Source organism: Nuphar pumila, chromosome 1 (assembly GCF_984573655.1).
Source record: "Nuphar pumila chromosome 1, dmNupPumi1.hap1.1, whole genome shotgun sequence".
NCBI lineage: Eukaryota > Viridiplantae > Streptophyta > Magnoliopsida > Nymphaeales > Nymphaeaceae > Nuphar > Nuphar pumila.
The window spans coordinates 181,183,332-181,205,686 of NC_143249.1; the positions used below are offsets into that span (position 1 = coordinate 181,183,332).

Here is a 22,355-nt window from a genome sequence, read left to right on the forward strand (position 1 = left end):
ACTAGGTGTAAGCCGAAGTGGGAAGTGAAGAATACCCAGCACCAAAGGGAAGCAGATCAGATCAGGTCATGCTGAACATGAGCTTTTTTGCTCATGCTAGCATCGTGGCCGTTCCTTTTGTATTTTGAAAAGTTAAAAAGTTAAACGGAACAGTTATATGCTACGTGGCATTCATCCAAAATGCAAACAGACGGCCATGATATTGGCATGAGCAAAGAGCTCATGTTCAGCATGACCTGATCTGCTTCCGCACCAAAGTCGTTTGGGATGGATGCAGTTGGAAATGATGGAACTGAAGTGGTATTTGACACCTCCAGTTCCACACTTAACTTCCCACCTAGACGAGGCAGTAGTTTTTAAATACTGCACCAGTTCCCACATTGGTATTAATTTCAGCTTTTCAGCTGCACAAGGGAAAGTGGTAAATCCCCAACTGAACCGTTTGACTTATCCCAAACAATCATGTGGATTTGCTAAAACTACAAATTTTGGCAATTCCGTAACTGTATCTTTAGCTACCACCGATTAACAGTTTCCAAACAGGGCATAAATACCATCTCCACTCATATCCGGATCCCAAACAGAGCCTTAATTACACTTCACATCGAGGGGCATGCGGGCCAGACCGTTCACAAATTTCGTGGGGAATTTTTGAGATTTACATTTCTTCAATCTTCATTGAAAAATCTTGCCAAAGATAAATAAATTAAATAGACTAAAAGTATGAAAATTAGCAAAAAGGGAACAAAATAAAACATAATCTTCTCAAAATATTACTCATTAAATAATGATACATTTATCTTCAATGACAATTCAAAAAAAAAAATCAACATTTCGCTAATTTATCAAGGCTTTTAACTTTTAAAAATAACGCATTATTATTTTCAAAAACGCTATGATATGGCTGGCATAAACAGGAACAAAAGAAAAGCTGCCTTAAGCTGCTCACAATTGATCATATAGTATTTTTCCCAAATGAGTTTCCAAATTTTGAATCAAATCAAATTTCCAAGAAAAAATGAACTGGTTCAGTTTAAATCAGTATTGGAAAAGCAAGTTTTTAAAACCCCACAAAAAGCATAAAAACTCGAAAAATTATATGTAGGCTGATTCAGGCCGAATCGGCCTGACTAGACCGATTCAGCTTAATCAGGCCTGAATCAACTGATTTTATATGGGTTATAAATCAGCCCCTGCATTGAACCGAAAAGGGGCTGATTCTATTCGATTTTGATAACATTGGCCAGGAGATTTATATCAAATTGGCAGCTCGCTACAGGAGCCTGGATGACTGGCTGCTTAATTTGCATGAAAAGGAGAAAAGGTGATACCCGCTTGATCCAGGTCACTGAGAAAGGGCAGACCAGAGACAGCGGCTAGTCAGCGGCTTTATTTTCACAAAGCAACTTCTCTCACGAGTCACGACTCAAATCTGTGATACTAACCTGATAGCCCGAACAATTCACCGTTGCACCAAGCAATGATTCCCTGTTTAATTCACACCACGGCCAATCCACATACAGTTAAATGGAGAATTTAGGAAGAGGATTCCTCGTTGCCTAGAATGCATGTGTAACACAACCGCTTCATACCTCGGCTTCAATCTCAAACCATATCAATAAAGGTAGGGGGATCATGTAAAAAACTTGACCTTTTCAATTTTATTTTATCAAAAAATTGTCATTCAATTATTTCAGATCAAAAAATAATAAATACAAGGCATCCTTATGATTCGATCTGCGAGCTATTACCTTTCCCGTCGTTTACTTGAAACTGCGGATATTGAACTGCAGTGTTTTTATAAGACTGATGGAAAACACAACCAAACTAAGGCACTGCTTGGAAACTGGTAGTTGGAAGGAGTTTATGCATTGGGAAGGACAAGAACAATGAACTTGTAAAATTATGAATTTACCTGGTGTCTGTTTTCCGTGTAACTTTCAATGGGCTAGTTATCTTTTAGATTGCACTAATAGCAAAAAGTTAGCTAGGGCACCAAAGTACTGTCTTGAACCGCATAGATCCATTGCAACTGCGTACCTGTAATCTCTTTGAGCTGGAAAAGGTGCAAAACAAAAGCATATCATCCACCCTTCGGGAAGAGTGAAATTCATTCTTTTACACACCTAGTGACTGCCTCCTGGTTCTGATTATCCTTGGTGCACTTTTCCAATCTGATGAGGTTGAAACTAAGCCTTAAATCAGAGAGAGAGAGAGAGAGCTCACCTGTCAGAATTACTAGGACCCAGCTTTAGCATCCATGATCCGCACGGTAACTAAAGCATACATGTCCTACAATGTATGAAACAGCAATGAACAGCAAGACTACTTTGCTTCTGCTTTTCCATAGCATTTCCATGCCACACCATGCGAACCCATGTTGAGACAGAAAAGACACATGGCAGGAAAGGCGTACATTAGCATCTGCATTTCGCAAGGCATCATGGTGCTTGCATCTCAAGTGTGCTGAATAGAGATGGTGGAACACATGAATCCATCAAATCCCTTGAGACGTCCATGTGTTTGCAGAAATACCGCAGCCAAAATGCAGACTTAAGGGCCTGAAATGGTGCAGTGACTAGTGAGTTCTTAGTATAGAGACCACTTCTGGATCTGTGTTCATAAGAGCAAAAGAGATCACTGGAAAAACCACATAAAAGACCAACTTGATTAAATGATTTTTATGGATTACTCTTCGAGCCCAAACAACTGTAACAAGAAATTGGGAAACTAGATAATATGAAAAGACTGGAAATTTCTGTAGCTTTCTAACAAATGTAGCACGCACTCATTCTAGGCAACATCACCAAAAAAAGCTACAATCAGAATTTATCGGAAGTCCCAGAACTATGGGTACTGGTTTAAGTAAATGAAAAATGGAAAACATTAGGCAGCTCAATACTGAAATGGAATCAAAGAACACAAATACAAAAGCCTCTAAGGGCGATTAACACAATCCACTAAGGGCAAATACAAAAGGTCAGAATATCACATGAGCCACTAAGGACCAAAGCACAAGAAATAAAAATAATAAATTTTATTGATAGCAAATGCTTGGGAGAAGCATAAAACAAATAGGGTATATCTATGTCACATGGGTGCGGGTGCAGGGATTCGGCACTTCCAAAAAACCCGGGTGCGGGGGTGCGGCAGGGGCAAAAATGTAAATATATATATATATATATATATATATATATATATATATATATATATATATATATATATATATATATATATATATATATATATATATATAAAAGGGGGTCGGGGTTTCCCCGCAGGTTTTTCTGCTGTCAGCAGGTGTCTGTCAGCCCTGACAGCAGATTTTTTTTAAAGACAGACAGCAGCTGTCTGTCAGCCCTGACAGACAGCTGCTGTCAGCCTTGACAGCAGATTTTTTTTAAAAAAAAAATTCAAATTCGCAGCCCATTTCACAGGGCAATTTTTTTTTTTTTAAAAAAATCCAAAAAACAAATGTACCTAAATGATCCTGGGTGCGGTCAATGCACCCAGGATCGGGTTGACCGCACCCGGTGCCGCACCCGAACCCGCACCCGCGTCGAGTCGCGTCGACGCGGGTGCGGCACCCTGCTAGCCGAATCCCTGTGACACAGGGGTATATATATATATATATATATATATATATATATATATATATATATATATATATATATATATATATATAGGGGAAGAGAGCTCAACTAGCGGTTGGGCTAGTCTGGCTAACTAAAAAAGTCAAAAATGCCCCTCTAAGGGCATTTAATCTAAAAAATAAAAATACAAAAATAATAAAATTACAAGAATATCCTAAAAATACATTCTAAAATACTTATACATATATATACATTACAAAAGTGTGTGTGTATCATAGTCACATGTATCATTAAAGGCAATTTCTCGGCGAGGGTATTTCTCAAAAAGATTTTCAAAAGTTGATAAATATCGGGAATATCTCGGCAATATATTAAAAATTAAATAAAAATTCTAAAAAATAAGTAAAAATACTGAAAATAGAAAAGTGAAAGAAAACTAAAATAAAGACCTTAAAATAGACAAGATAAATTGATAAATGAGCAATTAAGTTAGCTTTTAAAACCCTTAAAACACGTTTTTACTTTTATTTTCTATTTTACCCTTTAAAACTTTTTAAAACCCAACGTTTTAAAGTTTTGAATAATCCCCAAAATGCCCTTTTTCAGAAACAGCCCCTCACGACACTCGATTTGGGGATTTTCTCATATCTCACCCAAATCCCACCCAACACTCGAGAATTTTTGCAAATCATTCTGTTTTTATTAATAGAAATTAATAATATTTTTTTGTTTTTAAAATCCCCCATTTTTCATATTTTTGAAAACAAGATCTTTTGAAAAAACAATCATGAAATGTGCAAAACACATCGATTTGATTTGGTCTTTGAACCAAATCAAACCAAATTTTTAGGCCAAGTTTTTTTTTTTTTTAAATTATAGTGATTTTTCCAAAATTTTATCTATAATAAATTTGAGGCTTTTTAAAAAATCAGAATCTGAAAATCACGCAGTTTCTGTAGCGATATATCTCGCGAGATATATGAATTTCCGATATATTGAATATATTGTGATATATTCCCGTTACTAACGTTTGGATTGAAATTGCTGATATTTTTACGATATTTTCAATATATCGGCGATATCGGTAACTATGATATATATATATATATATATTATATTATATATATATATATATATATATATATATATATATATATATAACAAATATGTGCTAACTAATAAGACTTATGCAAGCTGTTGGTTGTTACACCAGCTGACACAAAACCCCACCTCTGAGTCAAGCCATACCAGTAGTATAAACTATCAAGTTCTCAAAATGTTCCATATGTAGGACATTCAACTAAAAGATGGCAAACACAAAATTTGAACAATTTGAGAAACTCCTTTACTTGGCAAAATAACTGCAGCATAGAATACCTTTTACTTCCAGAGTCCATTGTGACATACTTGCATTGAGAAGTGTATATTTGAAAATTTTGAACGTACAAACAAAAAACCCTGTTCCTTGAGACAAGAAGGGAAGTACAGACCTCAGCTTTTGGATCTGAGGACCCCTTTTGAGCCTTCTGTCGAGACATATTTGCTGTTTCAGCCAATGTTCGAATGTACTGACCCATGTGCTTCATGTCAAATATTAATGCCAAGAGAAATTCAATATACAACAATTTTCACATATTCAACCCGCCCACCCCTACAAGAAAAAAGAAGGGTTGATGTCAAGACAGACTATATACCTGGACATATTCTGTAGTATATGTAGGATGGAACTGCCTAAGAAATGTTCCAATTCCTATGACCTGGAAGGAAACATTTACAGAAAAATTAGCTCTACATATAATCACAATTAAGCAACATACAAACTCTAAGATGCTAACCTAGAATGCAGATAAAGACATCAAACATTTAGATAACGGTGGAGCAGTTATAAATGTTATACAGTGATGGCTCTCATTATTTCTCTGTAGGGATATTTTGTCCTTTTACTTCTCTCATGTACATTCTTGCTACTTTCCACATATCTCAAGGGCTTTTTCATCACACTTAGGAAAATGAATTTTTAAGACTTCATTCACCTAAGAATAGTATTATAAATTTCTAATGAAAGAACAAAAAAATCAACTTAAAAGTTCAATAAATCCTTATATTTAGAAAAACTAGAAAAAGGCCCTGTGACAAAAGACATTGGATGAACCCTTACCAAAGGAGAAGAGTCCAATACAACTTTTTTTGTCCGGCTTGTTAAAGTATCCAGGTGTATATCGAGCACATAACGAGAAAGCTGCAGAAAAAATCAGGAACATGATCATCAGTCTCCCAAAACAAGTATTTCTTTCTCTATGCATATAAAGTGCCCTTTACTTCAACGTAGGATTTTAAAGCAGATGTTGATTCAAAACCCTCTCCATGATAGTCCTATTAGAACCCCTGTGAGATAGGGGAATAACAGTCAACTTTAATAATTTTTTTATTCGCTGTTATGAATCACTAACCAGTACCAAATTTGTAACATTTTAAAATTGTCAATTACAGATATAATCCAGAAAGCACAATCCACAAGTCTAACTAAAACACGGAATCAAGGAAGACCATTAAAGATGGATACATCTGAACACCGCTACTAATAGCACAATAGAAAAAGAAACGATGATTTGTCAGCCATGCATACCCACAGAAAGCATGCAAAAGAGAAGACATTAGGAGCATTTAATTTGAAAAGAGTAAACAGATACCAAGAACCTTTTCTTCCAGGATTACAAGGATAAAGTTTCTGTAAAAAGTGTTTCAAATATCCAAGGTGCTAAAGAAATAAAAATTACAAGAAAAAAATGTTCAAATAAATTGTTAAACTCATAGTTATGAAAAACAGAATCACCTGCTACAAATCAGCTATGAGACAATCATTTATGAAAAGAAGTGGCTTCCCTAGGGGAAAAACAATCCTGAAATGATAAATAAACTATAACAAATTCCAAAGCAAACTATGACCATTTCTTAGCAACAGACAAAAAGTGCTATGAACCAATCTGATGATGATCAGCTCCAATGATGCTGTGGGAAACATGATTTTGGATATCATGTTGATACAAACTATTAAGAAATAATAACAGTAAGATATAGCATTCATCCGATAAAAAATATCATTTTATGAAAAGGAGACTGTTCAAACTATCTGAATTCTTGCCTGTGATATTGTTATGATGGAGATAGAACGAGCGAGATAAGGAGTAGGAGATTTTGAAACATATAACGTCTGCAGTGGGGAAGAAAATCCATATTGTACTCCTTGCCTTTTGACTTCATGGGTAACTTCAAATTTCCCATCAGGTTTGGGAGTCATTCGTTCTCGTTCACAATGTACATTCTGTGGAATAAGACATGGGATCTGTCATTTTTTTGGGGTTGCATACAACTACAATAAAACAATTTTTGTGGCTCACTCACATTGAGTTTTTTTTCTTTTATGGAAAGAATCGAAGAAACCAGACCATCAACTGCAAGAGAAACCGCAGTTGCTTTGACCTGCAAGATGCAGTAACTTTAATTGCAACATATATCAAAGCAACATGGACATGACACAAAAAAAAATATCTACAAATGCCTGAGAAAGTATCAGAAGAAATTTATGGCTTACAGTAAGATTCTTCTGTTTTTACTCAAAATGAGACAACTCTTTTGGTCCACAAAAAAATTGAACCTAGTAAAGAACTTTTATGTGATAACAATAAGACCATGTAATTGAATAAGTCATGTTTCAGATACCTTACATGAGAGCCTTAGCTGTGATAAGACTAAACACCGCAACAGTTGCAGCTGCCCAATACATCCCAAACACACAACTAAAAGGTCCCATGATGCATCAATAAGCTTCACCTGTTGAAACCATTATAAGAAAACAATTTTACGAGTTCCAATTTCCAAACAGGAACACCAGATTATAATAATTTAAGTCACTTAACTTTTTGTACATCCTGCAATTTACAGGTGCAAACCAGATTGGTTTGGAGAGAGGCTGTGGAAGATTCAATTTGATCAAAACCTCATCTGACCCATTTCAGCCTTATGCATGTATGCAGTTAGTGGGACTCATACCCATGTCTGTAGTAAAAACACTTACCACTCTTCTACCAGCAAAAAGGTGGAATATGATGTACATATAATTAATATAGAAATCACTACTTATTTCAAGGTTGAATCATAGTATAGCTGCTTATTCATATCTGGCTGACCCTGATTTGGGAGAGCTAACCTCTTACCCCTAGAAGTGAAAGATTTGGGAGAAAATCACAAGAAACAAGATCTGAGTTGAGGATGGCTAATGATGGGCTTTCGTCAATTAACCAATGCTCTAGCTGTTTGAATGTGGTGAATAGACTGTGAGAAGTAAAGGAAAGAAAAGAAGTAGAAGAATGAGGAAAACAGAAGTGATGGTAAAGAGAAAACGTTAGGGCAAGAAGAAACTAGTCCTTTTCATATTCATTACTGCTATCATATACAGCTCTTTTACAAAAGCAAGGCAGTGACCAAAATGTCCCCAAGTATAAGATATAAAGTCCGCTTTTACATACAAAAGAAAAAGGATAAGTATGCACTTAAAAGAAAAGGTACTCCCTCAACACTCCTCAAGTTGGAGAGAATATGTCAAACATCCCCAACTTGCTACTAATATCATGCAGCCTTAATTTGTTAAACAATTTAGTCAAGATGTCTGCTAGTTGAACTGTTTGCGAGTATGATAAATAGAAAATAATTTTGCTTCAGTCTTCTCTCTTATGAAATGGCAATCCATTGCAATGTGCTTAGTTCTTTCATGATAAACCAGATGCCATTTGGATGGCTGCTTTATTGTCATGAAACAAAAAGACAAGTGAATGGAGATAAATATTCAACTCTGAAAGTAAGGACCTTAACCATAAACCTTTACAAATGCCTTGAGCCATAGCTCTATACTCAACTTTTGCACTTGACTTAGCTACAACTGTTTGTTTCTCGCTTTTCCATGAGGCTAGTTCCCTCCTACTAAAGCACAGTAGCCTGAATCAGATCTTTTGTCTTCCACTGCTCTTGCCCAATCTGCATTTACATATATCTGAATATCAAAGTGACCATGGTTGGAATTCAAAATTCCTCTTCCTAGATTCTATTTCAAATATCTTAGGATGTGATACATATCCATATGTGCCTTCAAATGGTGCATGCATAAATCTGCTCACTACACTCACAACATACACAACATCAAATCAGGTAATGGTGAGACATATAAGTTTACCTACTAGTTTTTGATATCTTCCCATGTCTTCAATTTTGTCATCTTTGCATATCCCCAACTTGTGATTTGGTTCTATCAAGGTATCCGCTGCTTTACATCCACGCATTTCTACTTCCTCCAACAAATCTAGCATGTATTTCCTTTGTGATAGTAATATACTTTTTTTGGATCTAAAAACTTTAATCCCCCAAAAATAGTGCAAGGGTCGCAAGTCCTTGATATCAAACACCCTATGCAGGAATTTTTCAATTTATAAATTTCATATTCATCATCTGTAACGATCCCAACCAACCCTCATAAAAATAGTGATTTTTCTTTTTTTAAAAGCAAATGCGGAAACAAACCCAAGGATCCGGGACCCTACAGATTTAATATACCAAACCATAAACCAAATTGTGCATTGAATCAAAAGAAGAATAAATTAAACTATATTAATTCAATAAGTCAAATAGACCAAGACACTAAAATCATCTTTATCACATATATGTATCTCTATCTATATATAAATATATTTATATATTTCTTTTTTGTCTCATTGTTCACCCGAAAAGGGTATTTCTGTAAATTCCTGTTTTACGCATATTCCATTTTGGAATATGTTTGTAACTTTTTTAATTCTTTTATTTTTCCTTTTTCTTTTTCTTTCTTTTCTTTTTATTTTTTTGTAATATGTGCCACATAGGGAGGCTCCCAAAGAGTCATTAAGGAGCCTCCAACGGTCACATATGTGACCGTTGGGGGCTCCTAACGACTCTCTTGGGAGCCCCCTATGTGGCTCCTTTGTATGGTCATAAATAGGGGCTTCACCCCCTTGTATTCTTATGGCTTTGAGTCAAAGCCCAAGCACCTAAAAAACTTCAAATATTTATTTTTATGCCTTTGGTGCATTTGTGAGAGTTTGTGATTTTGTGATTTTATGCACAATTGTAAGTGTTCTTATTGTGCATGTGTGTTATTCTTTATCAAGAATATTGAAGTCTTGATCATAGTATCTTGTTGAAGATACTTTTACATGGTATCAAAGCCTCGTTTGAAGAAGAAGAATCGTGCATTTCTTCATTTTTGAGTGCCTCAAAAAACGTGCCTTTAAGCTATTGATTTTTGGAGTGGATCATCCTCTTGGGGCAATATTTTAGAAGCCTCCTTTATTAAGAAAGACTTGAAAAACCCTTGAGGTACGTATAGTCTCTCCTCTCTAATGGGTGAAAAAGACTCATTTTTCTCTTGAGTTCAAACTCAATGGGTCTAACTATCATGTTTGGGGCGGAAACATGGAAGCTCACATCAAAGGAAAAGGGCTTTGGGGCTATGTCCAAAGCTCAATTCCCGAACCGGAACCTAAGATAACCTTGCTAGAAAAAGGAGAGATAAAAATTCTTGAAGGTGATGAAAGAACCAAAGCTCTTAAAGAATATACGAAAAAACATGAAGAATGGGAAATGAGAAATTTTAAAATCCTCTCTTGGATTTTTTCATCCGTAGAAACGAGAATTAATGCAAATATCATCAAGTTCAAAAAGGCTTTTCAAGCATGGGAATATCTTGAGAAGATGTACACCTCTAGGGACTTGTCCCATAAGTACTATCTCCAAAAAATGGAACTAACGCTTTAACAAAGGAAGATGACTATAAGAGAGTACTTTGCCGAGCTCTCTTCTATTTGGGACGAGTTTGCTATGCTCGAACCTAAGTGGAGTGGAGAAGCCATAGAGCTTCGCCATAAACAATTGAAAAAAGATAGATTTTTCAACTTTTTGAATGGGCTTAGGCCCGAATTTGAACAAATCCGATCTTCCCTTTTACCTGCATCACTTCCCCCTCTCTTAAATATGTAATTACTAAACTTAGTGGGAAAGAGACTCGAATGGATATTTGCCTTCACTTTCCCCTCTCCAACAATGAAGAAAATGAAGGTGTTAATGTCGTTTCAAGACCAGGGAGCAACTTAAGGACCTATAAGCCCCCTCACTTCAAGAATCAAAACTCAAGTGGTCAAGGAGCAAAGAGGGACTATAGCAAACTTACATGTCACTTTTGTAAAGAACCGGGGCACATTAAACCTATTTGCCCAAAATGGAAGAAATTTCTTGCAAAGGCTATGACATCTCAACCGGAGAAACAATCATCATCGTCAAATGGGTCTCTTTCTATTCAACAAATCGTAGAAGCTTTACAACCTCTTCTCAAGGGGGGCATTTCCGGAGCCGCTATGTCTTCTTCCTCACCTCTTGATAAGATATCTTGGCTTCTAGATTCCGGTGCATCTTTTCACATGACTCCAAGTGCTTGTTCTCTTTCCGAGTTTTTCAAAAATTCTCTTCCATCTTTTGTCTCAACGGCGGATGAAACACCTCTTGAAATTAAAGGAATAGGCAATTTTGAAAAACAAGATTTCTTTATTCCAAAAATTCGTCTTATAACAAAACTAAATTTAAATTTACTTTCGGTCTCTCAACTCTCAGACCATAGTTGCGATATAAAATTCTCTTCTACCAAATGTTGGATACCGGATCACCGGTCCGGGAGGTTGATTGGGGAAGGCTCTAGGAGATGAGACCTCTACTATGTTGATTTTCTTCAAGTTCCCAAGAATCAATTTTGTAATGTTGCTCAAAACAAAGATATTCATGTATAGCATAAGAGACTGGGACATCCCAACATTGTTAAAATCTCTTATTTGCCTTTTATTAAACATCTTTGTAAAGAGGATTTTTTATGTAATGAATGTACAACAACAACAACAACAACAACTACGCCTTCATCCCAAAATAATTGGGGTCGGCGATATGAACCAAAAAAGAAAATCATTCTGGGTCTTCCACATGAATCCTTCTCCTCCAATCATTTTTATCCAATGCCATGTCCTCGGTGAGGTTCAAAGCATTCATATCCTTTCCTATCATCTTCATCCAAGTCTTCCTAGGCCTACCTCGACCTCTTTTAACTAATATATTTTCCCATTTCTCCATCCTTCTAACTGGAGCATCATTAGGCTTTCGCCGAATATGTCCAAACCACCGTAAGCGATTCTCTCTCATCTTATTTTCAATGGGTGCAACACCTACCTTCTTACGTATCTCCTCGTTCTGAATCTTATCTTTTATTGTATTTCCACACATCCATCTAAGCATACGCATCTCAGCTACACTCAGTTTTTGAATATGATGTCTCTTGGCAGCCCAACATTCCGTACCATATAGTAAAGCGGGCCTAATAGTCGTCCTATAAAACTTTTCCTTCAACCGCAATGGCATTCTACGATCGCACAACACTCCAGTTGCACTTTTCCATTTAATCCACCCAACCTTTATCATATGATTTACATCTCCATCAATTTCTCCATACTTTTGAATGAGAGATCCCAAATATTTGAAACAATCATCCACTGGTATTTCTTGCTCACCAAGCTTCACTACACTCCATCACTACTTCGTTGCTTACTAAACCGACATTCCATATATTCTGTCTTACTCTTACTCAACTTAAAACCTCTTGCTTCCAATGTTTGTCTCCATAATTCTAACTTAGCATTAACCCCAGCTCTAGACTTATCAATCAAAACAATATCATCAGCAAACAACATACACCACGACACATTTTATTGAATTGATCTCGTAAGCTCATCCATCATTATAGCAAATAAGAAAGGGCTTAAAGCAGATCCTTGATGTAACCCAACCGTTACAGGAAAATTGGTTGTCACCCCTGCACAAGTGCGGACATTGGTTACTATTCCTTCATACATATCTTTAATTATACTAATGTACTTGAGAGAAACACCTTTCTTCATCATTGTCCACTAGAGAACGTCCCTAGGTACTCTATCGTATGCCTTCTCCAAATCAATAAAAACCATATGTAAATCTTTGTTCCTCTCTCTATATCTCTCAATAAGTTGTCTAAGAAGATGTATAGCTTCCATAGTTGATCTTCCAGGCATAAAACCAAATTGATTCTCCGATATCATGACAACCTTCCTCAACCTAGACTCAATCACCCTCTCCCAAAGTTTCATAGTATAACTCATGAGTTTTATACCACGATAGTTTGTGCAATCTTGTATATCACCCTTATTCTTATATTGAGACACCAAAGTGCTCTTCCTCCACTCATTAGGCATCTTATTTATCCACCAAATCTTATTAAAAAGATTTGTCAACCATTCTAAACCTTTCTCTCCCAAACATTTCCAAGCCTCGATAGGTATACCATCTGGGCCAACTGCCCTTCTTGATTTCATTTTCTTCAAAGCCTCTGCAATTTCTTTCTTTTGAATCTTGCGCATGAAGTCACGATTCATCTCATGAAAAAGAATGAAGAAGTCTCCAAGACCATGAGCATGACTTTCATTAAATAGCTTAATAAAATAATCTTTCCATCTCTCTTTAATCTCCTCATCTTTGACTAAAACCCTTTGTGTTTCATCTTTGATACATCTAACCATACCCAGATCCCTCGATTTCCTATCTCTCATCTTTGTAAGCCTATAAATATCCTTCTCGCCCTCTTTGGTATCCAACTTGTCATAAACCTCTTTATATACCTTATCCCTCGTGTTTCGAACTACTTTTTTAGCTTCCTTCTTTGTTATCATATACTTCTCCAAATTCTCATTATCACGACTCTTACTTAGATTTCTATAACACTCTCTTTTAACCTTAATAGTTAATTTCACATCCTCGTTCCACCATGATGTATCCTTACCTAGTGGTGCACCGCCTTTAGACTCACCCAATACCTCCTTAGCCACCTTTCTCATGCAACCCGCTATCTTACTCCACATTGATTCTGAATCATCCTCGAGACACCAATCAGCTTCCTTCACTACAAGCATTCCTTGTTTAGCTCCTTTCAGTGCCCACCACTTAATTCTAGGATTTATCCTATGTCTATCCCTTTTGCGCCATTGTCTAAATCTAAGATCTAAAATTAAGAACCTATGTTGTGTAGCTACACTTTCTCCCGGTATAACCTTACAATCGATGCAACAACCCCTATCTCTCTTTCTAAATAGGAAAAAATCTATCTGACTCGTATTAACCCCACTTTTAAATGCTACTAGGTGAGACACCCTCTTCCTAAACCAAGTGTTTGCTAAGATCATATCATACGACAAACCAAAATCTAAAATCCTTTCTCCACTTTCGTTTCTTTCTCCTATACCATAGCCTCCATGGATACTCTCAAATCCATCACTACTAATGCCTACATGTCCATTAAGGTCACCGCCAATGAAAAGCTTTTTTCCATAAGATATCCCTTGTACTACTCCATCTAAATCTTCCCAAAATTGATGCTTAATGGAATCATCTAAACCTACTTGAGGTGCATAAACACTAATAATATTAATAATATTCGTACCTAATACTAATTGAATAAGTAAAATCCTATCACCCTTCCTACTGACCTCAACTACATTATCTATAAACTCACGACTCATAACAATCCCTACTCCATTCTTATTCCTATTTATTCTTGTATACCAAATCTTATATCCCCAAGGTTCTATCACTTTTGCTTTCTCACCTACCCATTTGGTCTCTTGTAGACATAAAATATCAATCTTTCTCCTACACATAACATCTACTAACTCTACCAACTTACCAGTTAAAGACCCTATGTTCCAAGTGGCAAACCTAATTTTATGGTCTTGGACTAACTTCTTTACCCCCACCCGTCCAACAAAGTGAGGGAACCCTTGCCTATTTGACACCACACCCGAGCGCCGGTGTGACGCGTCGCTTCTGGGCGACGACCTAGCAACCCTTGCCCATTTATCACTGCCTCCGGGCCTATAGAGTACAGCGCGTCGCTATGTAGGGAACGCCCCAACGAAATTCTCATATTGGTTCATATTCATAGGGTATGACTAAGTTTTTATGTTGGTTGTCACTGGCCTACCGCAACCCTCCTCCTTTATCCGAGCTTGGGACCGACAGTGTATAATTAAACAGTTATACACAAGCGGAGTTTTTTTTTATGTAATGAATGTATTCTTGGGAAAATGAAAAGTATACATTTTTCACAAAGATCCATGTTTACAACAAAACCCTTTGAAATTGTTCATTCCGATGTATGGGGTCCGGCTCCTGTGATATCTAAAGGAGGATTCTCGCACTATGTGATTTTTGTGGACGATTACACTAGATTTTGTTGGATATATTTTCTTAAACATAAACATGAAGTGTTTTTAACATTTAAAACTTTTCATATGATGGTTTTAAATCAATTCAATAGAAGTTTAAAAATTCTTAGATCCAACTCTGGTGGCGAATACCTTTCAAACGAATTCAAGAGTTATCTTGAAAGTTATGGTATCCTCCATTAAAAATCCTATCCTAAAACCCCACAACAAAATGGGTTAGCTGAACGAAAGCATAGGCATATCATTAAAACAACTAGAACATTGTTCATTTCGCAAAATGTTCCAAAGAAACTCCGGGCTGAGGCAGCTCTTGCCTCGGTCTATCTCATAAATAGACTTCCATCAAAAAAATTGAACAAGATTTTCCCATTTGAAAAATTGTATGAGAAAGAAACTGATTATAGCAGGTTAAGGGTTTTTGGATGTAAATGTTTTGTTCTTACCGATAAAAATGACAAACTTTCTCCAAAGGTCATTCCTTGCACCTTTCTTGGTTATTCTGAAACCCAAAAGGGTTTTCGATGTTATGATGTTAAAAATGAAAAATTATATGTTTTCAAAAATATAAGCTTTTTGGAAAATCTTAGTGGTTTCGAAAACCTTGAATCTAACGACGAAAACGTAGATTATTCTTTTTTATTTGATCTGTTAACTAAAAGTGATGATACTAGTGATGATGAGTCAAATCAGAATGACTCAAGTAACCAGTCAAGTGTCCTCTCCATTTCCTCAACATGACGATGAGGAACCTCCTAGGGATCCCATCATCTATACTCATCGAGATAGAAACACCTTCAGAACTGCCCTTGAAAGATATGATAATGCTAGTAGGACTGCTCCTCAAGGTGAGGAGAACCTTCGTAGGACCGAAAGACATAGAAAAATTCCTTCTAGGTTCATCTCATATGAATCCTTCTCACCTAAATATAGAGCCTGTCTAAGCACCACTCATTCTTACATAGAACCTAGAAACTTCAAGGAAGCACGAAAATGTCCTGAATGGATAGCCGCCATGGATAATGAACTCGAAGCTCTGAGAAGAGTCAAGACATGGGAATTTCAAGACCTTCCTAGAGGTAAGAAAACAATAGGGTGTAAATGGGTATTTAAGGTTAAGACTAAGAGTGATGGATCCCTCGAAAGATATAAGGCCCGACTGGTTGCAAAGGGGTATAGTCAAGAATATGGGTTTGATTATGAGGAGACCTGCCAATCGCTCGACTGGGCCTGCTATCATGGTTGAGGCCTGATCGATCAACCGGACCGAGTTTGGTTGGTCCATCAGCCAAGACCCACAAAACCTAAATGGCCTGACACGTATTTTTCTTGTTGGAAAACAATAAAAACACAAAAAAATATACAAAGAACGCAGGTAGTTCCTGTGTTACGCAATAGGGTTCCCATGGACCCTCATCCCCAAAGGATTACACGAGATCGAAACCACGTTCAATCCCTCGCCTAGAATCGTTAGAAGCACCGTACCTGTTCTCGACGACCTTTCCGGCGATCGAAGACGCAAGTACAGAGCAGCGGTTGACTCTCCTCGTGACAGGGCTGCTCACCGTGGCCTTCAATGGCAGCCGGTAGCCCACGCTGTCTGACGATGGCGTTCTGCCCTCCGGCGTGCGCACACCGACACAGAGAAAGAGAGAGACAGAAAAAAATACCGAAGTGAAGGGGATGTTTCCCCCTTTTAACAAGGCGCTCCCCTACTCTTCCTCCAGAAGAATCAGAGGGGTCGGTTACGCCATGCGTAATTCCCCCCTTCCTTTCTCGCGCTCTGCAAGAATCGTGCCCTAGGCACGATTCTTGTAGTCGGGCCCCCTTTAAACAAAATGTCGGATTCGGGTCCGAGCCCCCGCCCGACCCGCGATCCACGATGCCGCTGGATCCACCTTTAGCGTGGATCCAGGTCGCTCGTGAATGCTGGATCTGTTAAATATGTATATGTCAATGAATATATTTCTGTACTGTATTGTACCACTTGTACAGCATACTGTACTGTATTGTACTACTGTATTGTATTGTACAGCATACTGTACTGTACTGTATTGTACTATTGTACTGTATTGTACTGTATTGTACAGCATACTGTACTGTATTGTACTATTGTACTGTATTGTACCACTCGTACAACATATAAATATCAATGGAAAGGGGAGAAGACATCATTGCCGCCCAACATTTTTTTTCTCTCTTCCCTCTTACCTCTCTCTCTATCTCTTGCTACGATAGTAAGGTGACTCCCACATCTGATTTCTCACATGGTATCAGAGCCAAGGGCGTGGTAATCACGATCATCTGGAAGGCCCCTAAGGACCTTGACGTGCGTTTTTGGGCGTTCTCAAGGAAAGTGTTTTTTTTTTTCATCTTTTCTCTGTTGTTTCTCCGTTGAATCACTATATTTCGACGTCGTTTCTTTATTTCCTCATATCGTGCATCTTTTCCTTCTTACATATTCTGTTATCCCCAATTTTATCAACCCTAATTTCTGTTTTCCCCAAATTTGGGAACCCTCATTTCTCAAAAGTGCCTCTTTTCTCAAACTTCTTGTGATTTCTTATCTATTTCTTGCAATATAGTTGAAAAATCGTACATTCTGCACGATTAACTAAAAAATCGTGATTTCCAAAACTCAAAAATTTCTGTCCGTACGGTTCTGTCTGTACAACCTACGAATTTCTGTCGTGTTGTTTGATTCATCTTTGATCTTCTTCCTTATGGATTCTAAAATCAGCCCCGGATTTCTTTCTCAACTTGTTTCTCACAAATTAACTCATGATAACTACTTACTTTGGAAACGCCAAATTCTGCCGTTTATCCGAAGTCATGGTCTTTCCGGGCATCTGGATGGGGGATCACCCGCCCCACCTATGACTATTACGCAAGAGGTAACTGGTAATGATGGGAAGGTGAGTTGCATTGCTATTCCAAATCCTGCGTATGATGTTTGGTTTCAGAAGGACCAATCTGTGGTTGCCTATTTGACTGCCACGTTATCTGATCGTATATTACAAACTATCTCTAACCATTTTACTGCTGCAGAACTATGGAGACATCTTGCTCACTCTTATTCACAGGTTTCTGAATCACGTGCACTTCAACTGAAATGGCAGTTCCAATCTATGCGAAAGGGAACTAAGACCATTACTGAATTTCTAGGGGATATCAAAATTATCATTGATCAGTTGGCCGCTATTGGATATCCTGTTTCTGACAGAGATGTTGTTCAGCAGGTATTGGGAAGCCTTGAGCCCCAATATTGTATGTTTTGCACTGCATTACAGGTTGCCTCTACACTTCCATGCTTTGAGGATTTACAGGCCAAACTCCTACAGTATGAAGTTAGTTTGACTCAAGATCATCTTATTGATGATCCTCATCCTGTCATGTTTACATCTGGGTCTACCTCATTTCGTCCACCTGCTGCTCATATGGGCCGTGGAGGACTCCTTCCTACTCCTACTGCTCCACCTGCCACTAGAGGTACCCGTGTCCCTACTTGCTTCCATTGCAACAAGCGTGGCCATGTGAAAGCAGATTGTTGGCACAACCCACAGAATCGCAACAAGGCAGGGAGGCCAGGACCAAGAGCTGGACAGATGAATGTTAGACAGTTTCAGGGGCAGCCGCAGGGAAATTTTCGAGCACATCAGGGTACTGATCAGGGACAGAGTGCAGGATTGCCACATGATGTACAACAAATTCTGATGACTGCATTTAACAACATGAATTTGCGTCAGAATGATGATGGAGTTTGGTATATTGATTCTGGAGCAGCCGCACATGTTACTTCTGATGCAGGTAAACTTTCCAACATGGTTCCTTATATTGGCACTGGCACTATTGTCACGGGAGATGGTTCCCACCACCCTATTTCTCATACTGGAAATGCATCTCTCTCTTTGTCACAATCTACACTACCATTGAAAAATGTCTTACTCACTCCTGCCATTGAGAAAAACATTTTATTTGTTTCTAAATTGGTTGATGAAACAAATTCATCCATGGAATTTACTCTGTCTTCTGTTTGTCTTAAGGACCTTCGAACCAAGAAGATGCTCGCTAAGGGTGAACGACGCGGAAACATGTACGTCTTCGAAGCAGCCCCCGGGACTTTGAAGACGTCATCTACCGTGTCTCCATCTTTTCCTGCTTATTTGAGTCAGTCTTCTTCTGTTATGCAATGTAATAAGCCAGTTTCTTGGCATCGTCGGTTAGGTCATTGTAGTCAAGGGTTCCTTGACAAATTGTCTTCTCAGGGTTTTATTCCCAAAGTCAAATTAGATCATAAGTGTCCTAGTTGTAATGTCTGCAAGAGTCATGTACTTCCCTTTCAAAGTATCAATAAAAGAGCTTCCAAGCCATTTGAAATTATTCACTCTGATGTTTGGGGCCCAGCTCCTGTTTCATCTCTATCTGGCTCTCGTTATTATGTGTTATTTCTTGACTCTTTCACTCGTTACACTTGGATTTACTTTATGAAATCTAAATCTGAAGTGTTCAAACTTTTCAAACAATTCCATGCTCTTGTTCAGAACCTTTTCAATTCAAATATCACTTATTTCCAGTGTGATGGTGGTGGAGAATACATATCTCATGATTTTAGTGAATATTTAAAGGACCATGGCATCACACGTAACTCCTCTTGTCCTTACACTCCACAACAGAATGGAGTAGCAGAACGTAAGCATCGGCATATTGTTGAAACCGCGTTAAGTATGATGCACAATATTGATATTTCTTTCTCTCTTTGGACTGAGGCCTTTCACACTGCAGTGCATATCATTAACAGGTTGCCTATGGAATTATTAGGAGATCAGTCTCCTTATTATTTGCTTCACGGTTCTCACCCTTCTTATGATGATTTGCATGCTTTCGGATGCATTTGTTATGTCCATGTGGATCATTCTTTACGTAACAAGTTTCAGGACAGAGCAGTTCAGTGCATATTTCTGGGATATGCCGATGGGTATAAAGGATATAGATGTTATGATCCTATTTTGGGTAAGATTAAGGTGTCTAGAAATGTTGTTTTTGATGATGACCATTTCAGCACTTGTGATACTTCTCAGGTATATGAGCAAACTACTTATGATCCATGGCTTTGTGATACTTTGTTATATGACTCTATCAGAGATCCTGTTGTTGATGAACCAATTCAGTTTGAAGCAGACAACTCCATCATCCAGGATGCACCTTCACGGTTTTCAGGTTTGGTTTATGCCCGTCGAGGAGTCCCTTCAACTCCATCTCACGAGGCTCCCCCTCTTCGATGATCCACACGTGAAAGGCATCCTATCCATCGTTGGGTTAGTTACAACAATTTTTCTCTTGACTTTCAGTTGTTTCTAACCAATGTGGCCAAAGAGAAAGAGCCGTCTACTTTCCATCAGGCAGCCCATTCTCGAGCTTGGGTTGAAGCTATGAACGAAGAAATGGCAGCACTTCATGAATGTCATACATGGGATATTGTTCCTCGACCTGTTGATAGAAATGTTGTTGGTTCCAAATGGGTTTACAAGATCAAGCGTAAACCAGATGGTAGCATTGAAAGATATAAAGCTCGCCTTGTTGCACGCGGATTCACACAACAATATGGGCAAGATTATGAGGAAACTTTTAGCCCTGTTGTCAAAATTGGCACCATTCGTGTGATCCTCACTTTGGCACTTCAGCATGGTTGGTCTCTTAGCCAGTTGGATGTCAAGAATGCGTTCCTACATGGGGACTTGAAGGAAGAGGTGTATATGGAGCAACCTCCTGGATATAGTGAACATGATGCGGCTACATGGGTTTGTAAATTGAGAAGGTCTCTTTATGGTTTAAAACAGGCATCTCGGTCTTGGTTTGAGAGTTTCTCCATGGAAATTCAGCAGCATGGCTTTTCTAAGAGTATACTTGATCATTCTTTATTTATGTATAAGAATGATCATGTTACTACTTGGGTTCTTATATATGTTGATGACATCATTATCACTGGGAGTGATGATGCACATATTGCCTTGGTCAAGTCTTTACTCATGGCCAAATTCAAGATGAAGGACTTAGGCCCATTGCGATACTTCTTGGGAGTTGAAGTCGATAGACAAGATGATCGACTCACTCTAAGTCAACACAAGTATACTCTTGACATTCTTCACACCACTGGTATGATTAATTGTAAACCTCTCAGCACCCCATCTGTCTTAAATCATAAGTTTAGTGCAAAAGAAGGCCAATTATATCATGATTCCACTTTATATCGCCGCATTGTTGGTATGTTGCAATATCTTACATTTACAAGACCTGACATTGCTTATGCTGTAAATCAAGCATCTCAGTTTATGCATGCTCCCACTGATTGTCATATGGAATGTATTAAGCGTATTCTCAGATATCTGAAAGGGACTATTGGAGATGGATTGCTCTATCACAAAGATGAAAGCTTCACTACAGGACACCGTTTACTTACATATTGTGATGCAGATTGGGGTGGGGACCCTGATGAGCGTAGGTCGGTTTCAGGATATTGTGTTTTTATTGGCCCAAATATTGTCACTTGGAGTAGTAAGAAACAAAAGGCCATTGCTAAATCCAGCACTGAGGCAGAGTACAGGGCAATGGCAGCAGAAACAGCTGATGTCACTTGGGTACGACATCTTCTTCAAGAGTTGAATGAACCTATCTCTTCCTCTCTGCATTTATGTGATAATCAAAGTGCCATTAATATTTCTTTTAACCCTATTCATCATTGTCGCACGAAGCACATTGAGATTGATCAGCATTTTGTTAGACAAAAGATTGAAACAGAAGAAATTGAGGCTTCGTATGTCAGATCAGAAGACCAAGTAGCAGACATCTTCACCAAAGGATTGGTTAGTCATCAATTTTGGTTACTTAAGGGCAAGTTGAGCATGATTGAAGATCATCCTCAACTTGAGGGAGGCTGTTAAATATGTATATGTAAATGAATATATTTCTGTACTGTATTGTACCACTTGTACAGCATACTGTACTGTATTGTACTATTGTACTGTATTGTACTATTGTACTGTATTGTACTGTATTGTACAACATACTGTACTGTACTGTATTGTACTATTGTACTGTATTGTACCACTCGTACAACATATAAATATCAATGGAAAGGGGAGAAGACATCATTGCCGCCCAACATTTTTTTTCTCTCTTCCCTCTTACCTCTCTCTCTATCTCTTGCTACGATAGTAAGGTGACTCCCACATCTGATTTCTCACAGGATCCTCAGTTGGATCCTCGTGGGTCCAACTGCGGGTCCGACCCTCTGTACCAGAATTTTTTTCTTCTTTTCTTTTTATCTTATAAATAATATTAATTATTTATTTAATTTAAAATTAACATTATACGTATAATTTAACCCCCCATTTTG

At 37.8% G+C, this 22,355-nt stretch overlaps 1 protein-coding gene across 5 annotated transcripts in view; it reads right to left on the reverse strand.

Moving 5' to 3' along the window:
• Nucleotides 1-1,464: 1,464 nt before the first annotated feature.
• The window catches only part of LOC149851543 (uncharacterized), a 156,431-nt gene continuing 135,540 nt past the window's right edge, over nt 1,465-22,355 (reverse strand). Inside the window, exons 23-32 of one of the 5 annotated variants that reach the window (XM_090001270.1) lie at nt 7,314-7,424; nt 6,996-7,073; nt 6,736-6,915; nt 5,752-5,832; nt 5,288-5,350; nt 5,084-5,173; nt 2,227-2,561; nt 1,916-2,056; nt 1,752-1,806; nt 1,465-1,604 (exon numbers count right to left, since the gene is read on the reverse strand). In XM_090001270.1, the coding sequence (XP_089857396.1) occupies nt 2,442-2,561; nt 5,084-5,173; nt 5,288-5,350; nt 5,752-5,832; nt 6,736-6,915; nt 6,996-7,073; nt 7,314-7,424 (723 nt within the window). In that variant the 3' untranslated portion in view covers nt 1,465-1,604; nt 1,752-1,806; nt 1,916-2,056; nt 2,227-2,441. Of the gene's footprint in view, nt 1,605-1,638; nt 2,057-2,226; nt 2,562-5,083; nt 5,174-5,287; nt 5,351-5,751; nt 5,833-6,735; nt 6,916-6,995; nt 7,074-7,313; nt 7,425-7,446; nt 7,564-22,355 lie in introns of those variants that run through there. The other 4 variants (XM_090001263.1, XM_090001255.1, XM_090001248.1 and 1 more) reach the window with 4 other exon arrangements.